Source organism: Solanum lycopersicum, chromosome 1 (assembly GCF_036512215.1).
Source record: "Solanum lycopersicum chromosome 1, SLM_r2.1".
Classification (NCBI taxonomy): Eukaryota; Viridiplantae; Streptophyta; class Magnoliopsida; order Solanales; family Solanaceae; genus Solanum; species Solanum lycopersicum.
Window position 1 is genome coordinate 89,849,323 of NC_090800.1, and position 18,696 is coordinate 89,868,018.

At 32.4% G+C, this 18,696-nt stretch overlaps 2 protein-coding genes across 8 annotated transcripts; both read right to left on the reverse strand.

Moving 5' to 3' along the window:
* Positions 1-384: 384 nt before the first annotated feature.
* On the reverse strand, positions 385-7,987 carry LOC101249308 (uncharacterized). 6 transcript variants are annotated; one of them, XR_003244217.2, is made up of 5 exons: positions 5,551-7,987; positions 4,113-4,927; positions 3,936-4,004; positions 1,793-1,875; positions 385-845 (listed from the first exon to the last, which is right to left on the reverse strand). XR_003244217.2 is itself a non-coding variant. In XM_004230513.5 (2 exons), exon 1 carries the CDS (start codon positions 7,847-7,849, stop codon positions 5,555-5,557), a length of 2,295 nt encoding a protein of 764 aa, XP_004230561.1. In that variant the 5' UTR covers positions 7,850-7,987; the 3' UTR covers positions 385-1,875; positions 5,551-5,554. The 6 variants fall into 6 exon arrangements, 1 of the variants encoding a protein (XP_004230561.1); XR_739178.4 differs by lacking the exon at positions 3,936-4,004; XR_011211831.1 differs by having other exon boundaries at positions 385-1,875.
* Positions 7,988-12,543: 4,556 nt separating this feature from the next.
* On the reverse strand, positions 12,544-14,223 carry LOC138340878 (uncharacterized). Of its 2 annotated transcripts, XM_069293051.1 has the most exons (3): positions 13,406-14,223; positions 13,248-13,322; positions 12,544-12,867 (listed from the first exon to the last, which is right to left on the reverse strand). In XM_069293051.1, the coding sequence occupies exons 1-3, from the start codon at positions 14,144-14,146 to the stop codon at positions 12,787-12,789; spliced, it is 897 nt and encodes a 298-aa protein (XP_069149152.1). In that variant the 5' UTR covers positions 14,147-14,223; the 3' UTR covers positions 12,544-12,786. The 2 variants fall into 2 exon arrangements, with proteins under 2 accessions (XP_069149152.1, XP_069149153.1); XM_069293052.1 differs by lacking the exon at positions 13,248-13,322.
* Between the last annotated feature and the right edge of the window lie 4,473 nt (positions 14,224-18,696).

The window sequence follows — 18,696 nt, forward strand, 5'->3', positions numbered from 1 at the left end:
ATGTTAGAAAAGCTAAAAGAAAATGCGTGTAAGAGTGGATGTGGCATTGGCTTCAACTCTGTTGCTTTATATAGGTTTAAGAATGCCATTACTAGGACTTTTAGGATTTTGTGATCTGAGTAGTTGAATTTCTCATCAAACTAATTAGCTTATAGTTTGGTACGGTACGTCAAAAGTCAATGTAGATGACCTAAATTGAACAATAGTGTAAACCTGTCACAGGCATATAGGTTAGGCTGGCAACCTCATAAAAATTCTTAGTATATGTGATTTCATCTCTAAACTAGTTATCAGATTGTAATACAAAATAACTTCCTTTCTCGATCATAGTCATTTCGTCCTTGATATTTTCTCTACAAATAAAAACAGAGGTAGGCAAAAGAGTGACCCTTCAACTTTCAAGTCTACTGAATCTAAAACAGAAAATTGTCTGAGTTTACAGATCATAAACTAACTTGGAACACATAATTCTCTGCTATCCTATTCTACATAGTACATAATAATGGTGGAGCACTGCAAGTGAAACATGTTGAACAGTATTATACAATCCTCCAAGAAATGAAATGAAGTCAATAGCTGAAAAAAAATATCATATAAAAGAACTGTTGATGATATAATCAAATAGATAAGTGTTTAATGCCTCCGTCCATTGCCTTAAAGTTTTGTGTTGGAGACATATTCACTCATATGGTGTCCATATTCAAATTTTCGGTAAATCAGTCTTCACAACTGTTTTTCTCTATCTACTCTACGCTTAGGACAAATATCCTTCTACGGACCATCATCACGCCATGCCACACTAGGCTTCTCTCTTCCTTCACTCTGCTTCATATCCACTCTTCAGCCTTCATGGAAAAAAGAAAGTACAAATAGCAGCAAAAAATAAAATACAAATCAGTCAACTGGTAAACCATATAACCAGGCTACATACGCAGGATTGTGTTAAATATACTCGTCACTCGTTGTATGTGTAAGGATTTACAGAAATGTTTATAATGTCCTAGACCACTCCACCCATCAGCTTAAACTTTTTGGTCGAATACTCATATTCTTTCTGAACTAGTATCCTCATGTGCCTATTCCATGCAGTCATTTCAACTACCAAACCACATTAAAGCATGCAACACAAAATGTTCAATCCTGTTTACTACAACTGCATTTGTCCATGACACTTATACCAGCATCTTCCATTTAAACCATATCGGCCCTACATAGAGTAAAATATGTTATTCTGAAACTAACCATAGCCACTTACAATTTTCTTTTCAAAGTTAAACCAAACAGAGAAAAGAAATACTTGCTACTGAACCCTGAACATATTGCCACTGAACTCTGAACATATGAAAGAACGGCAGCCATATCATTTTGAAGTTTTAACCAATCAAAGTACATAAACATCCCTGGGAATTTTATGGTCCTAATGGAAAAGAACTGCTTTTATCTCCACCTGAGATTTTGGTGGTTATTCCTTGTGTGCATTCAGTTTAAACCGACCCTCCGGAATTTATTTGTTATTAAAAAAAGAAAAAGTGGATTCCGTATCACTGCAACATAAATGGAATGATAAGCAGATTATAACTTCTCATAGAGGTTGTATCGCAGGCTAAAATTGAGGCTGGAAACAGCAACTTTAGTAACTTTAGACTTTCCCATTACACCAACTCCAACTGAACCAAGTTGGAAGTAATATAAGAACTTATCAGAACAAAACTGAGTTTATATCTGACTTAGCACACAATCATTGTGGGGACGTCACTTGCAAACACATAAATAGAAGAAAGATCTAGCCAACCTTCAAATTGCATCATCTACCATGCTCATTAAGTCATAAATGCCTACACAGCTCCTGCGACCAATGACAAGTGTGTTCTCTACCTGCATAGAAATGAAAGTAAAGTTGAAAAATCCTTTAACGGTCATTTTAGATGGAAAAATGAACCAAACACGACAATTCACTACCCGACCACCATCTCCAAAACAAGAGCTCAGACAAAGAAACAAGGAAAGCAAAGAGAAGAAAGTATATAAAAAGAGAATTTGAATAGGAACCTCATGCAACCTCATTGTTAATGAATAAAAGTCAATTATCGTCAAAAAATTTCCAATTTCCGATGTAAATCCATTTCACAAGTTCTTACCGTGATTTTGGATATCAACAAATTCCAATCCATAATTCATTTATAGATCTCCAAATAATCTAGTAGCAACATCATGCTAAATACTGATTGAGAAATTACATGTTGTACCAAATTCCATTCTCCTAAACAATTAAAGAATATAGGGAAAAGGGACGGATTTACCCCGAACTTTAATAAATGGTACGTCTATGCCCTCCTTTATACTTTGCATACACATATGCCCTACCGCCCAATTATAGGTACAAATATACCCCTCTCACTAACGGATTTCTATTTTTTTACACGTGTCTTAATCCTATTAAACTACCCGTTTGACCTTTTTTTTAAACCCGTAACCCAAATATCCGCCCCATAACCCATAACTTACCCAATACACACTAAAGGAATCTTAATTAGAATACCCAAATTAACATTCAGCCAAGTATCTCTTGCAGTGCCCTTTCCAATTGGTTTAGAATTATTAGTAGTTCAGTACTTTATATGACATAATAAGAAATGGAAGGAGAAAAAAAAACTAAATACCGCACGGAGTTGCCACTGCTAGTAAAGGCAATTTCCTGCGAATGGAGATGCCAGTGCATTTACACTCATATCCAAATCCTCTTTTTCATTCCTTGTGGTAATGCAAAATTGAATTCGTTCACAAGCCTTGCTTATGCTAGCTCAATTATCACAATAGCAAAAGGAATTCCTGAGCAACCCCTCCTGCCAGCTTCGAACGGAATCAACTCAAAGTTTAGTCCTCTGAAATCAATATCACTATTCAAGAATCTCTTAGGCCGGTACACCTCTGGTTCATCCCATGATAATGGGTCTCTTCCAATTGCCCAAACATTAATAAGGACTTGAGTTTTAGCAGGTATGTCATAGTCTAGTAATTTTACGTCTTCCATTGATTCTCGAGGAACTGGTATTGGAAACGGTGGATTAAGCCTAACACTCTCTTCGATTACTGCTTTGAAATACTGCAGATTTCCTAAGTCGTCCTATGTTATCTCTACTTTCCCTTGGGCTAATCCTCGCACTTCAGTCTATAATTTCTCCATGGCTCTTGGATTCCTCAAAAGCTCAATCATTATCCACTCTAAAGTTGTATATATGAATCCACACCAGCAATAAACGAGTCCGTTGCAAAAATTGTTGGTGTGTGAGATATTTGGGTGAATGTTAATATTGGTGTCCTAATTAGGATTTCTTTTAGTGTGTATTGAGTGGGTTATGGGGCGGATATTTTGGCTATGGGTTAAAAAAAAGTGGTCAAATGGGTAGTTTCATAGGATTAAGACACGTGTAAAAAAATAGGGATCCGTTAGTGAGAGGGATATATTTGTAACTATAATTGGACGGCAAGGGCATATGTGTACGCAAAGTATAACGGAGAGCATAAACGTACCATTTATTGAAATTCGGAGGTAAATCCGTCCCTTTTCCCAAGAATATAAGATCTGCACATTGTTACTGTATGAAGGTGACAGGAATGCAGAATCTTGAAAAAAAAAAGGGGGAAGTTCTAGAAAGTACCATGTCGGAAGATAAATGGGGGCAAGACTTACTCATTTTAAAAGAATTAACACCAAAATGACTATCTGAATTTGTCACCAACGGACCATTTCGGCACCAAAAGAAAGGAACCAAAATATATGTACTGAGAATGCAACCCAGAATGTATACATCCTTGGCAATACAAAACATGATTATCAACAAGGAACAAAGGCAAATATTAGGAACAGCTACTTGTTCTTCATAAGGATTAAGAAGGCACTGGACTTGCCACACTGTGAATTGCAGAGGCTTCACCTGATTGGAAACCTTCCATAGTTGACGGACACATGCGAGAGTCCACACAAACAAGCATGACAAACTTCCCTTCAAATTGAAGGTTGAAACCTCAGCACTAAGCTATGAAATTAAAGTGAATTACTGACTGAGTTTGAATAACAAGAAAATATATAACAGCTGCAGAAGAAAAGTTACCTTTCTTCTTGGGAATATGTAAGATTTACTTCCCTCTTAAAGTCACTTGTTACACTTGGACTGCCCTTAGAGAGGCTTGCCTATAACACAAGACAATCTCAGGAGAAAAGGAATAATTCTCATCAACAGATGTTTCATGTGCAAGCAGGATAATGAAACTGTAAACCATCTCTTTTTGCACTGCGCTGCAAGCAGTTGGCTTATGGAATTTGTTTTACCCTTTATCTGGGCTCCAATGGGTAATGCCCTTCTCCATGAAAGATGCCTATGTAAGTTGGTCACTGTGGAGAGTAGATATAACCGTCAAAAGAATGTGGAGAATAATCCCAGCAGTTGTTTTTCGATGTCCCTGGAACGAGAGAAATAGCAGATGCTTTGATGGAATCTCAACTCCTACTAGCACACTCATGGCTAGATGTTTAGAATGTTATTCAGTTCGCACTTTCTTTCCCCAGTTAACAATGGGGATAACAATTTAGATTTTGTTAGCTCCATGTCTTTAGCTTAGTAGAATATTCAGGAAATTCTTTGGCTGTTTTACAGGTTTAGGCCTAAGTTTGCTTCACGTTTTGTTTGAAGCAACTTCTTTTTCTCTCTTGTAATGCTATTCTAATAAGATTTGATTCCCTTACCCAAAAAAAAAAAAAAAAGATAGCACCTCTATTGGTGATGTGAAGCTCTTCCTTGTAAATTGTCACGTCTCAAACAAACCTCATTTGCTGCCAACCAAGAGACATTGCACTTCGAATGGAGCCTTAGTTTTTCCAGATCTGTCTCCATGGCCAATTTTTTCCTTGAACATTTTGTTGTCAAAGCTTTTAAAAGATCCAAAACCAAGACTTATAATCATGTATAAAGAGAAATGGGATAAAAACATGTAACATTGTATGCGGTAGAGGAGTCCCTTTTATTTAAATGGAAGCTTAGCATATATCAAAAATTTATCCTAAAAGATTCAAAAATGTTGGCATCATTTCTCACAAGGGAAAAAATCAAAACTATATGAATCTATTAGCAGTTAGCTCCAAACAAGTAACAAGGATACATAAAAGTAACCAATTGCCTGAGAAAGTAGAAAAAAACTTGGTTTCAAGAAAACAGAGTTCAAGATAAAGTTAAAACTTATATAGCACAACTGAAGGGAAAACAAGAACAGGCAAACAAGGCCCTCTGAGAACCTATGTGATCTTTTAAAAGATAGAAACATAGGACACTGAGGATAAATGATTTAAGCTATACAATAAGAAAACCAAGATTACTGATGCAGTATGGAGATTAGAGCTAAAAGCTGATTATTGCAATTACTTCAATGCAAACTAGCAATACATTAGCATTACAATGAAAACATCAAGGCCAATGCCTGAGTAGCTTTTCATCCCTTACTAAAACATACAAAAGACAAAAGGAAGCTACAACTAGAACAAAAGAAATGCCTTACTTTGCTAGGCAGCCTTAACCTTATCATCACCCACAGCATTGAGTATAGGAAGACTGCTTAGGAATTCATCAAGACCTTCAAAAAACTCAATCCCTTCAATGTTCCCATCCTCCCCTGTTCCAGCTCCATTGCCTTGGCCTACCCCAGGTGCAGGGGGCTCTTCAACCTCATTACTGAATTCCACATTCAAATCCAATTTCCCAACATCTTTGGTAACCCTTCCAGCTTGCCTTCTGGCATTACCAGCTCTCTTGCTTGATTGAGCTGTTGTAACATTGGGCACTTCTACACCCCCTTGAGTCACTGAAACATCTTGCACATCATCACCAGCATTCCCTACAACATTCTTTCCCTTGTCAGATTTCTGCATCTTGCCCTTCTTTCTCCTAAACCTTTTACTTTTTCGTTTCCCACTCTTTGCCTTCTTCATCTTATTATCACCCTTCCAATCCTCATCTGACTCCTCACTCGACTCTGATAATCCCAGAAACACATCCTCATAATCATCAATATAAACTCTGGGAGCAGATGGCTTTCTTACACCTCCATGTTTATTAAACATGGGTGCAAACGGAGTCCAGCTCGAAATATTGCCTTTGTATTTCTTAAAGATCTCCAAGGAAAATCCTAAAGGCATAAATCCCCAACAACAGAAATAAGCTTCTTGTCCCTCTATAATTGGTGGTGGCGAGGCAATCTTTACAGCCTGAAATGCCCTCTTGCACTTTTGACACCTCAAAGTACAATCCACGTACTCTAAAGGATACTCATACATCAGATAACAATAAGGACATGCAGTCCAGAAACTAGGAACAGCAGGACTTGACGCATCTGCACCCCTCTCTTTTCCCCTGACATTGTTGTTACTACTACTAACAGAATGATTTTGATTGTTCCCAAAAAAAACCTCATTGTTAACATTGTTGTGACTAGTATTAGCAGACTGATTTTGATTGCTCCCAAACAAACCCTCATTGTTCACATTTCTATTGGTACTAGCAGACTGATTTTGATTGTTCCCAAACAAACCCTCATCGTTCACATTTTTACTAATACTAGCAGAGTGATTCTGATTGTTTCCAAACAAACCCGCATTGTTCGCATTTTTACTAATACTAGCAGAGTGATTCTGATTGTTCCCAAACAAACCAGCATTGTTCACATTTTTACCAGAGTGATTTTGATTGTTCCCAAACAAACCCTCATTGTTCACATTTCTACTAGTACTAGCAGAGAAATTTTGATTGTTCCCCAACAAGCCCTCGTTTCTTTGTGGTGCCTGCTTATTACCTTGCTGATGTACAGAAACTACTTCTTGTTGCTCTCTTCTCGACTCCATAGACGCTACTCGATGTTGCCCTCTTGTCGAGTCTACAGAAGCTACTTGCTGTTGCCCTCTGGTCGACTCTACAAAAGCTACTTGCTGTGGCCCTCTTGTCGACTCTGCAAAAGCTGTTTGTTGTGGCCCTCTGGTCGACTCTGCAAAAGCAACTTGTTGCTGCCCTCTTGTTGATTCTGCAAAAGCTACTTGCTGTTGCCCTCTTGTGGTACTTGATCCAAAGGTAAACGGGTGTTGTTCTCTGTCCGGGCTTAGCATAGTAGAGCTTACTGGCTGTGTTTGATTTCTGCTCAGAAATGTTACAGGTTGCTGCTCTCTAGTCAAGCTAGTCACAGAAGTCATTGGCTGGGGTTGTGGGTCTTGAAGAAATGTTACAGTCTGCCGCTCTCTGCTTGAAGAACTCGGAACAGAACTCACTGGATGCGACTGTGGTTGACTCTGAAAAATCATAGAACTTTGCTGCATGAAACCAACTGGGTTATTAGTCGGAGGTGGAGGAGACGATACAGGGTTAAGGTTAAGAAAAAACCCAATTTCTTTATCATAAACACTTCTCCTAAAAGCGTTTGAAAGAACAGACCAAGCATCAACCACAAGATGAAAAGCATGGTCAGAGAAAGGGAAATTGTTCTTCTGAGGGTTCAATAGGAGCGCAAGACGTCGGTACTGATTAGCGATAAGTTCAGAATCATGAGTTTGGTTGGAAGGAATTTGAAGAATAGAGTAATAATCAAGATGCTGGTTGTTGATCCGCTTGTCGCCGGCGATTAGGGTGTCAACGATTGCAAGAATTTGGTCGGCAGGTAAAAGGGTCGGGTCGGATTCATGGGCACGGGTCGCAAACGATTTGCTTCCAACTAGGTCACGGTTAGTCAATAGCTTCTCGGCAATTGATAACCACCGTATCGCCTCCGCTCTCGACGTATTTCCAGCGCCGTTCATGAAGAATGGATGTTCCATTTTTGAGTTTTTCAACTTCAGTTCCAAGAAAAGAAAGAAATTGAAGTGAAGAAGAAAGAAAAGAGAGAGAAATTAAGTGTAGCAGTAGTAGTAGTACTATATTAACTGCTATGAAGAAGGACACAAGTTATAAGATACAAAATGACATAAAGGCCACGTGTTTGTAGACTTTATAACCATGAAAATATCCTTAGATAAAAGGATAAAAAGGGAAAATTAAAAATGTTTACTGTGGTAAAACATAGATTTACTTGTTAATTACTATCCGTTGTTATTTGTTTCAATAAGATCATACGAAATCTGTTACAACTATGATAACACTTAATTCAAAGTGAGTTAAATTAAGTTATCAACTTAAGTTTATTAAAATATTTAATTAATATTTAGCAGCATATAGGAGTTGAATTTATTGCATATACACACAGTTGAACAATGAACGACTCACACGTGGCAGCTTAAGAATGTATAGTTTAATAATAGTAGAAAATAATTTACAATATTCTTCTTTTTTTTCTTTTCCCTAATTGTATAGTGTGGTAATATATAGCTCTTCTAGAAAGAAAAAGAGAAGTGTTGTATGGTTGACTATTTTTCCAATTCGAGAAAAGTAACCAAATTTATATATTATCTTCGTTCACTTTTAATTGTCGTAATTTCATTTTTCTTCGTCTATATTTATCTGTCATAATTTTATTTTTTAGAATTAGATAATAATAATTTTAACTAATATTTTATAATGTATCTTTTTATTGTATGAATATGCAAAAAAAAAATAATATATATAATATTTTTTATATAATTTTTGAATATCTCAATTTTTTGATTTAAATATTAAATTAATATTATCTAATTTAACTTGAAAATTAATCAAATTGACTTTCAAAAAATGTAAATAACAATTAAAAGCGAATAGAATGAGTATCATTTAGCAACCATAACAATTAAGAGTGTAAAAATAAGCGGGTTAAATTTAATTTGAAGGATTAAAATGAATAAGTTATTGAATTGCTTAACTGTTATTTGAATTAGAATTGGCTAAAAATGTTTAATGATTCAGAACGTTTATTACTTACCAGGTTTAAATTTTTATAACATGTATAACCATCTAATATAAGTTTTGTGATCTTTATTATGGTTACGGAAAAATGGTAAAAAATTACCTTTAAACTATCCGATATAGCTTATTTATATCCTCAAGCTATATTTCGGCATAAAATCTACCCTTTCTGACAAATTATTGGGTCAAAAGTATTATCTTATTAACGAAAGTTGTTAAATGTCATGTAGATGCTACATTGCATGCCAATAGGGTTCCACTGCCATGTACACTAATAAAATCTCTAAAATCTAATTTTCCCCTCATTGCTTTCCAAACACGATTTCATCTATTTCCCCTAATCATCCCCTCGTTTCTCCATCTCCCTTAAAAACGATTTCAAATCATCCAAGTCGTCAAATTTAAAGCATTGAGACAACAATGAATCTTCTTGCATACGATTTTTCAGGTGAAGATTCTGACATTATCTCGAATCTATGTCAGCTTCGAAATTGATAAATAAGTGAAATCATTTCTTACCCTAACCGTGAAATGAGGGGAAAGGGGTAAGGTGAAATCGTTTCTAAGGGAAAAGGAGAATGAGGGGAAAATTAGGGGAAATGAATGAAATCGTATTGAGGGGAAAATTAGATATGGAAGTGGGAAATGTTGGGCCTTATGTGGCATGCAATATGATATCCACGTGGCATTTAACAACTTTCGTTAATAAAAAAAATACTTTTGACCTAATAGTTTGATGGGAAGAGTAGAGTTGAGCCAAAAAATAGTAGGATAAATATGAGTTGTTTCCAATAGTCAAGGGATATTTTTGAGTCTTTTTCGTTATGGCTGTTTATTGGATATTGTTTTGAAATATATTTTGATAAAAATTTCACCGATCTATTTGGTTACATATTTGTCCAACTTTTAGATGTATGAGTGTTAATTTTGTGGTTTAATTTGATTTCGAATGTTACTCGATTGATCTTATTGATTATTAATTCGTAGATATATTAAACTATTGTAAATCATTAAGATATTGATTTTTAATATTTAACGACTTAATAATCAACTGTCGAATTCTGATTGTGATATGTGAAGTTGCTCCTTGTTTGTACCATTGGAAACAAACTTTATAGAATTAACTATATGGCCTGAGATTTGGTGAAGTGTCTGTATATAACTTATCAGTTAACCAATTAAGAATAAATCTTAAGATGTGTTGTTATGAGTAGAAAAATAGTGCACACGTACAAAATTGTATTCATTTTATATAAGGGCAAAGGCTTAAATATGCCATTGAATTTTCAAAAAAGGTATATTTATGTCATTAGTTAAAAGTTTGGCTCATTGATGTCATTACCGTTAAAGAAAAGGCTCATTCATGCCATTATTTTTTAAGGGTGGTTTAGCAAAATCATTTTGACACATGACTAATTATAATTCGGTCACGTCATCAATTTATTTAATAAAAAAATAATTCAGAATTATGATTTTTTTTATTTAAAAAATTGATGATGTGGCTGAATTATAATTGGTCACGTATCAAAAATGGTTTTAAAACCATTGTTAAAAAATAATGACATGAATGAGCCTTTTCTTTAACGGTAACGACATAAATGAGCTAAACTTTTAATTGATGACATAAATGAGCTTTTTTAAAAAGTGTATATATTGCAGCAGAAATTAACCATACTTTTAATTATATACAAAAACTAATTGAATGAATACACAATATCTTATGTATACACAATCAACAAAGTATACATAAATTTATGATGTATTCATAAATATTCATTGAGTGAAACATTATGAATGCATATTGGACTGATTGAATACATTACCTAATAAACTCGTTACGTAAGTATGTACATATATATATATATATAAAATTTATTTTAGAGGATGCATTATGTATTCATAATTGTTTTTTTAATTGATAATACATTGACATATTAAAAATTTTCACTTTAAATTGAAATATCATTCGAATAGAATAAATATTTTTATCACAGATATTTCAGAGAAAAAATTATTGTAAACTTGACATTCTGTCAGTACAATTTTAATTTTGTGGTGTTGACACCAATAGCAATAAAAATTGATCGATTTTATAATAAAATTCAAAAGAATTAGTAGAAGTATCAACAAATAAAGGATTTGAAATCAACATCCATGTTGATATTGATAATCACCACTTCTATGAAACAATTTACAAATTATTATTACTATCTCATTCTCCATTATAATGAATCAAAACAATTAAAGGTGTCACTTATATCTTAATGCTTTTATTTGCTCTATGATATTTATTTACTTTTAAGATATACTAATAATGGAGTTGGGTTTGGAAATTTAAGGAAACCTGAAATGCTAACTTTCGTAGCTATAGGAATTAAAACCACATAAGAAAAATAAATCCACGTCTTCTATTTATTGCCATTTGGTTGCCCGATGATTACTTTTGGGCTAATACATGCTATTATCTTTGGGCAACTTTCACATATAGCAAACAAAAAATTCATATTTTTATGCTATAGCAAACTTTGCATAATTGCGCTTCATAGCAAACATAAAACTGTATAATTTGTTATACATATATAATTGTATAATTCGATGGCCTATTTCGCTGCAATTGTATAATTTGTTTTACATACAGTTGAATCGAATTAAAATGGAATTAAAATGTATGTATATTGCATAATTATAAGTGTATAACAAGAATATATATGTTTTTCTCGCTTTATACAAAAACAGAAACACAATATATACACTTCTGTTGTATAAAGTTAGAGAAATTTGTATTTCACTGCAATTGTATAATTCGTTGGCCTTTTTCTCTGCAATATTTAAAGTAAAATGTTAGTAAATTGTATAATTAAGTGTATGACACGAAGATATACATTTTTGCATGTGTATATATAATTTTCTCTCGCTTTATACAAAACAGAAACAGAATTATACACTTCTGTGTATAAAGCGAGGGAGGCGAGCGAGAATGGAGAGTGGCGAGCGAGATTTTTGGGAGAGAGACGCTGGAAAATTTTAGCTAATGCTTGCTATGGAGCACAATTAAATCAAACCCTAGCTATTCCATTTAATTTAGGTTATTAGTTTGCTATTATATATAATTTTCCCATTTAGGCAATTAATTGCTAAATTAAGTTGGGCTATAAATTGCTAATTTTATGTAGCAGTTGTACTTTTGTGTCAATTCCTCAAGTTTCGGCCCACTTTTGATGATGCAAGGCCCAATACAGATTGATCCAAGCCCATTCTTGTTATCGAGTGTTTTCACGAATTGAGGATGATGATCTTTAAACTTAGCTCTTAAATATGATGGTCTTAGTTTTTTGTCTATGCTTATTATTAAATAAAATTTACAGATCAAAGTGCTTTTATCTATGATTTAATTCTCTTGATATAAGTTTGGAGAATTTTTTATTATGTAGGAACTAAGTTTGCTCTGCTCGATATAAATTTTTGCGTCAAAGTGAACCAAAAAGGTGGATAATCCAATAAGAAAATAACATGTAGTATTTTTAAAAAATGAAGAAAGTGTTATTAGTTTCAAAAATATAGGTGAACTTAAAATATCATACCAAAAGATGAATAAAAATATTTTTATAATAGTTCAAATATATTTTTAACTCTTTTCGATAAATTTTTTGAACCATATATATCATGCACTTTCACAGAACTTGTCCCCAACTAAGAGTAAAATCAATTGCTAAATAGGAAACGTGTAATTAAATGAAAAATATTCGTTATCAATATTTCTTCGATACTAAATAGTACTAGTAAGTCCAAACAAAAGATATTTTTTTTTTTTGTGGGTGTGTTTCCATGTTCTTTATGTACCTAACTTTTTTTTTCCATTCAATTTCCATGTACACTAATATCAGTGGATCAACATTGGTCCTGAGATGGTCCTCCTCAATGGTTCAGGCGGCACATTTACTCTCTGACGATCTTGCAAAAACTGGTTAACAAAGAAAAAGTTATGTCAAAGTTCTTTAAGAAATTGATACTTTATTCAAATTGAAATAACAAAATTGTAAAGATACGATGCTTAAACTCAAAAGTTAGTTCACGAGAAAAGAATTGTCTAAGTTTATATAAGCAGATTATTACTCAGCTAATATGAAACTTTAATCCATTCTAAGATCCCGATCTTTGCTCTAATTGGGCCTAAGAGTGAAGGAGATGTTACAATGGGTTAATGTTTAAGAATGGGCTAGTAGTCTGTTTACGTAAAATTAAACAATCCTTCATGAACTATTTTTAATGTTTGAATTAGGTCTAAGTGTCATATTTGTACAAAAATAGTGAAGAAGTGAATGATTATCGAATAAATTTTACCGTAACCATTTTTTTCAAGAAATCATTCTCCATGAGAAGCTCCAAATGTTGAGACTCCAAATATGCTTCACGAGCCTTATAAACATACATAATCATGGACATAAAATAAAAACAAAGGATCGTAGAAAATCATACAAATTAAATAAAAGAAAGCATACCAGTCTCATCTCATGTGTTCTAGCAGCCACCTCTCTGTTTTTAATTTTTTGTTTAGCCATTTTGAGAAGCCTTTGTTCTTCACTCATAACGACTCCTCTGTATTTCCTTTTCTGTCTCTTTCTGCGATGGTTGTTAGCTTTAGTTTGGCCACAGAAAAAATACCTTATAACAGGGCTCGACGAATCATTTGGATTATAAGATGGATGTGAATTGCTAATACTTGTGTATTGCGAGGCCATTTCCTCAATCATCCTTTCAGTCTCAACTACATTTTCGATATTGTCATTGGAATTTATTGATGTTTTTGTTGCTGGAGTGAGTTTTGTTCGTTCAAATGCTTCAAAATCCTTGGAAATTTGCAATATAGTACTGTTGGATGGATGCACATTACTAGAGTCCATTTCTTCGATCATCTTTTCAAACTCGTGTATATTTTCTTCCAATGGATCAATATCATTATTGACATCTATTGATGTTTTGGTTGTTGAAGGCAACTCTGTACTTTCAAAAACTTCAAAGTCACTAGATATTTGCATAATAGTGGATTGTGCATCATAGTGAAGATAATCATAATTATTTTGGGCAAAGTAATTGTCCATAAAGTCTTTAAAATCTACCTCATCTATGGACTTCTTTCTCTTATAATTATTAAAAGCTTGATAGAGCTTGTCAAGTTGATCATCCATTATCAACCTATCCAAGTCTTTGTCTTCTTTTTTACATGTAAAATTCAAGTCCATGGCTTTATGAAGAAAGTTTTAGTCAACAAGCCTTAATTTTTGTTGGTTAATCATGGTCTGCTTAGTTTCTATTTCTATTTAGCACAAGATGTGAGTGGGGAATATATTCTGCCACCAAGTATTGAAGTTTTTGTTTTAGAACCCTTTTATGCAATATTCCAGAAATATTTTGAAGTTGCAAAATGTTCCATTTTCTTGTCTTGATAAATGAAGGCTAACAAGGAACACGAATATCATACAATAATTGTAGTCGGCAGTTGCAAAGCATTGGGCCTTAAAAGATGTCCTGAGTTGTGACTCCAAAGCACATGGACTTAAGCCCATTCCTAAAGTAGGTAAGGATCGGGTTTAGCTTAACCTATAAATTTTTTAATACGCTCTGCCTCGTATAACAATCTGTTGAATCCACCCACCTCGTTCAGTATAGATCCGTCCCGCATGAGCCCCGCATAGTTTTTCTAATATTCTCTTTTTCTAGTTAAGTTTGATACTAAAAGTAAAATTTATTTTTTTTCATCAAGTTGTATTAATTTAATAGATAATGACTTAGAAATTTATTTTTTAGAGGTCAATTCGAAAACAAGAAATTGTATTATTTTTTACTGAACCGTTTTTATTTACTATCTTAAATATTTTAATAGCGTTAAATAAATTATCTTAATAAATAATATTTTATCACTCTTATAACATGTAAAAGGTTAAAAATTAAGTTTGAACCCACATAAAATCACATATATCCATTACTCGCTCCACCTTGCATTACATTCTTAAACAACCCACTACAACCTGCCCGGCATTCCTCTCTTCCCGCACAACCTTAAACCCACCCTCGCCCCGCATAGCCTTAAGCACGCACCGCTCCGCATGTGCCCCGCCGCATTGCCATCATTTGATAAATTTCCAGCTTTGCATATTTAAAAAAATGATAAAACTTCGATAACCATTGCCATCATTAGATATAGGCTCAGGTAGTCTCTAAGTTTCCAGCTTTGCATACTTGTGAATCATAAATATACATGGTAAAATATTATAAAACTTTGATAACTATAAGATTTTGAATTAGTAAATAAACGAGTAATTCTTATTCAAGTGGTTCAGCATTTTCACCATTACTCAATAAATTGATAATTCGAGTCAGAGGCTACATGAGAAAACTATTGATTCTCCTAAAGTATAAAGAAAAAAAAAACATAAGCTAAGAAATATGATGGAAACTTTAAATATTGAATCGTCAATTAAAATCTTAGATTAATTTTTTTTATGATCAGTAAAAATATTAATTTACATTTTATTAGAAATTACATTCATGACGTGTTTAAAATCACAAAACTTGAATAATTGTAATACTTTTTATATGTTACATACACCATTATTTAATATTACTATATCAAACCATTGTGTTGACGATATAAATTTTTTTTTGGTTTTCATAACTTGAACCTAAAAACTCTAAAGTAATTAAAAATATCTTGATGACGTTGCGTTCGAAGATCTTGTAACCCATTAGCTAAATTAAAAAGTCAATTAAATTAAGTTGAATCTTCGGCGCCATCTTTAACTTCCCTAGTGGCCAAATAAACAGATAGTTTGCACCAATGAATTGGTATAAAAAAATTAGTTTAATTATGACTAATCAGACTTTTATATTTCTTATTAAGATAATTATCTTGGTGTATGTACTAAATGGTCCCCTCCTCATAAAGGAGAAACAAAATCTCAGACACAGATAACAAAATTTTCGATTATAAATTATTAAAATTCGAATATATAATTTGACAAATACTATATGCCCTTTTGATGGGCATTATATGTATATACTTCCGTCCACGAAAAATAGATTAATTCAATCAAATTAAAAATTATAAAAGATCACAAATTTTTTATATTCTTGCCAATCAAGCACTAGATAAATTATGCATGAATTATATTGTTGTACGATCAATTGATACACTGCATAAGTTATGAAATAGAATTCTTTTTTCTAAATTTTCTAGCCCAAGTATAGTATTATATATTGTGTGTGTTTTATTAAATGTGTCAATGATTTTTAAGAAAATCTATTCGACCGGCCAAATCAATTTTATGTTTTTTAAAAATAAAAGGGAAAAGGATCTGATATATCCCCTCAACTTTGTTATTTAGAACTGATATACCCCTTGTTATGAAAGTGACTCATATATACCCCTACTTGTAAACAAATGGCTTACATATACCCCTTTTCTCTAACAAAAATGAAAAAATAATAATTTTAATCTAAATTTTTATTATTTTTTTCTAAAAAATATAATCCTATATGAGTAAATTTAATCCTCGTCAAACATATTTTTTTTTTGACTTTTTTTTGTTTCAATGACTAATTTATAATTATTATTTCGAATCAAATTTATTTATGTTTCACTAATATTCTTGTAAAACTTATTGTAGATGACCAAATTTTTTCTTCGAATACAAAATTAAATTACAATACACACAAAAAAATAGTTTAATTTTTTTTAAACTAAGGAATGTAAGAAAAAGAATAAAAAAACTCAAATAATTATAATAAAAGAAGTCAAAAAATAATTTATGTATGAAAAAAATTAAAATATACCTTAAAACTTTGATAGAAGAATCATATATACTCCTAAATATTTTTTTTAAAAAAAAATTAGAACTAATAAATATAAATTTAAAACTAATTTTTTAACTTCCATTAAATGAAGGGTATATGTGAGCCATTTTGTAACGGCAGGGGTATATGTGAGCCGTTTGTATAACGGTAAGGGCATATATGAGCCACTTTTATAACAAGGGTATATCAGCTCCAAATGACAAAGTTGAAGAGTATTTGAGACCCTTTTCCCAAAATAAAATAAAATTTAAGGTTAGAGAGAGAACATATCAAACAAGAAAAAATATTTCAAAAAGATATTTTTATCAGATTTTTCATTGACCAATTTACACTCATTATAAACCAATTTTTATATGCGCTTGGATCGAATTATATTGAGTTAATAAAAAGATAAATTTATAGTTGACTCAAAATTGAATGAGTCGAATAAATCATATTTTTACGAGTTATTATTACCACTAAAAGTTCTAGTGATTTCCAAATCCATCCTTAATTGACATTTGACCATGAATTTTGAATTATATTTTAAATCTTTGCTTTTATTTAAAAATATAAATTGGAGAAATTTTTCTTTTCACTGAAAAAGTTCAAAAAATTCTGCTTAAAATACATGTTCCACCGAAACTTGAAATTTTAAAAACCTAAAATTTGAAACTGAAATTTCAAATTCAAATATACAGCCAACAAGGTAGCTTAGTGTGTTTTTTCTGATTAAATTTTTTGAAAAATATTTTCTTTTAAAAAAAACACCTTGAAAATAATTTAAAATAAATTTTCTAGTAATAAAATTAAAAAAAACAAGTTGATCACAATGTGTCGTGTACCTATAGTACTACAACCACTCACCAACCCACCCCTCCAAACCTCCTCCACACCCACTCCTTCTCCCTCCCCCACCTCCATCAAGAAGAAAAAAATAGATTTATCTATCATTATTAAATACATTAAATCATTAATCACATCATAAAACTCCGTCACTACATATTATATATCATATTTAAGAAAATAAATTTAAAAATCCCTTATCCAAAAAAAGAAAAAGAAAAATCTTATCTCAAATTGAAGAGAAAATTACATGTATTTTGTCTATGGGGGGTCCTTAGGTTCGTGGGTCGTGTAAGATTAAACGAGGAGAGTGGGGAGCATTGACAGGTACGAGGGTACAATAAAGTCATTAAATTTCTCCACTCATCTCTCATCTGTCACCTGTACGGTAAAGTTTCCCCACTTATCTTACCTCTCTCTCTCACACACACATTTATATCATCTTTTCTACTACTCAATTAATTATTATTATTTTTTTACTAACCAAAATATCTATTGGTGATATTATTTGATTTGATATGATATTTATAAAATAAAAGGATTTAAAATACGAACTGATACAAGTATAAGGATTTATCAGATCTTTTGCTTATCTGGAGTATGAACAATTAATTATGGAGGTCAAACATTTGGGAATCTATACTCTGTAAGTTAGAGGTAAGGATTGTTCATATTGAATATGTCTCACTGATATCTTTTATATGATACTAAATCATAATTAATTAGTACCTAAAGTAGTACTCTCTTCGTCTCATTTTACGTGGCACCATTTGACCCGGCATGGAATTGAAGAAATAAATGAAAGACTTTGAATTGTTTGCTGACTTGTCATCAAAAGTAGACTCACTTTTCGCTCTCCTCATAAATGTATAAAAGTATTATTTAAAATTAAATGAGACCAACAAGTGTAAAAGAGGAATTACACCTTTAAATACTTATCGTATAAGAAAATGTGACATTCTTTTGGAACTGACCAAAAAGAAAAAATGCCACATAAAATGAGACGGAAGGAGTAATTTGCGTCGATTCACATATTTACCACGTTAAATTATATCAAGGTTTGGAAACATCAGGTCTAGATTAGTTTTATTTCTTCTCTTTGTACCTAGTATAT

Bases quoted from the DNA above. Each gene is read 5' to 3' on its own strand.
- LOC138340878 (XM_069293051.1), bottom strand. From the start codon at position 14,146: ATGGACTTGAATTTTACATGTAAAAAAGAAGACAAAGACTTGGATAGG. The intron at 13,323-13,405 runs GTATGCTTTCTT...TATGTTTATAAG, and splicing joins GAACACATGAGATGAGACTG to GCTCGTGAAGCATATTTGGA. The intron at 12,868-13,247 runs GTAAAATTTATT...TTTGTTAACCAG, and splicing joins TCTTGAAAAAAATGGTTACG to TTTTTGCAAGATCGTCAGAG.
- LOC101249308 (XM_004230513.5), bottom strand. From the start codon at position 7,849: ATGGAACATCCATTCTTCATGAACGGCGCTGGAAATACGTCGAGAGCG.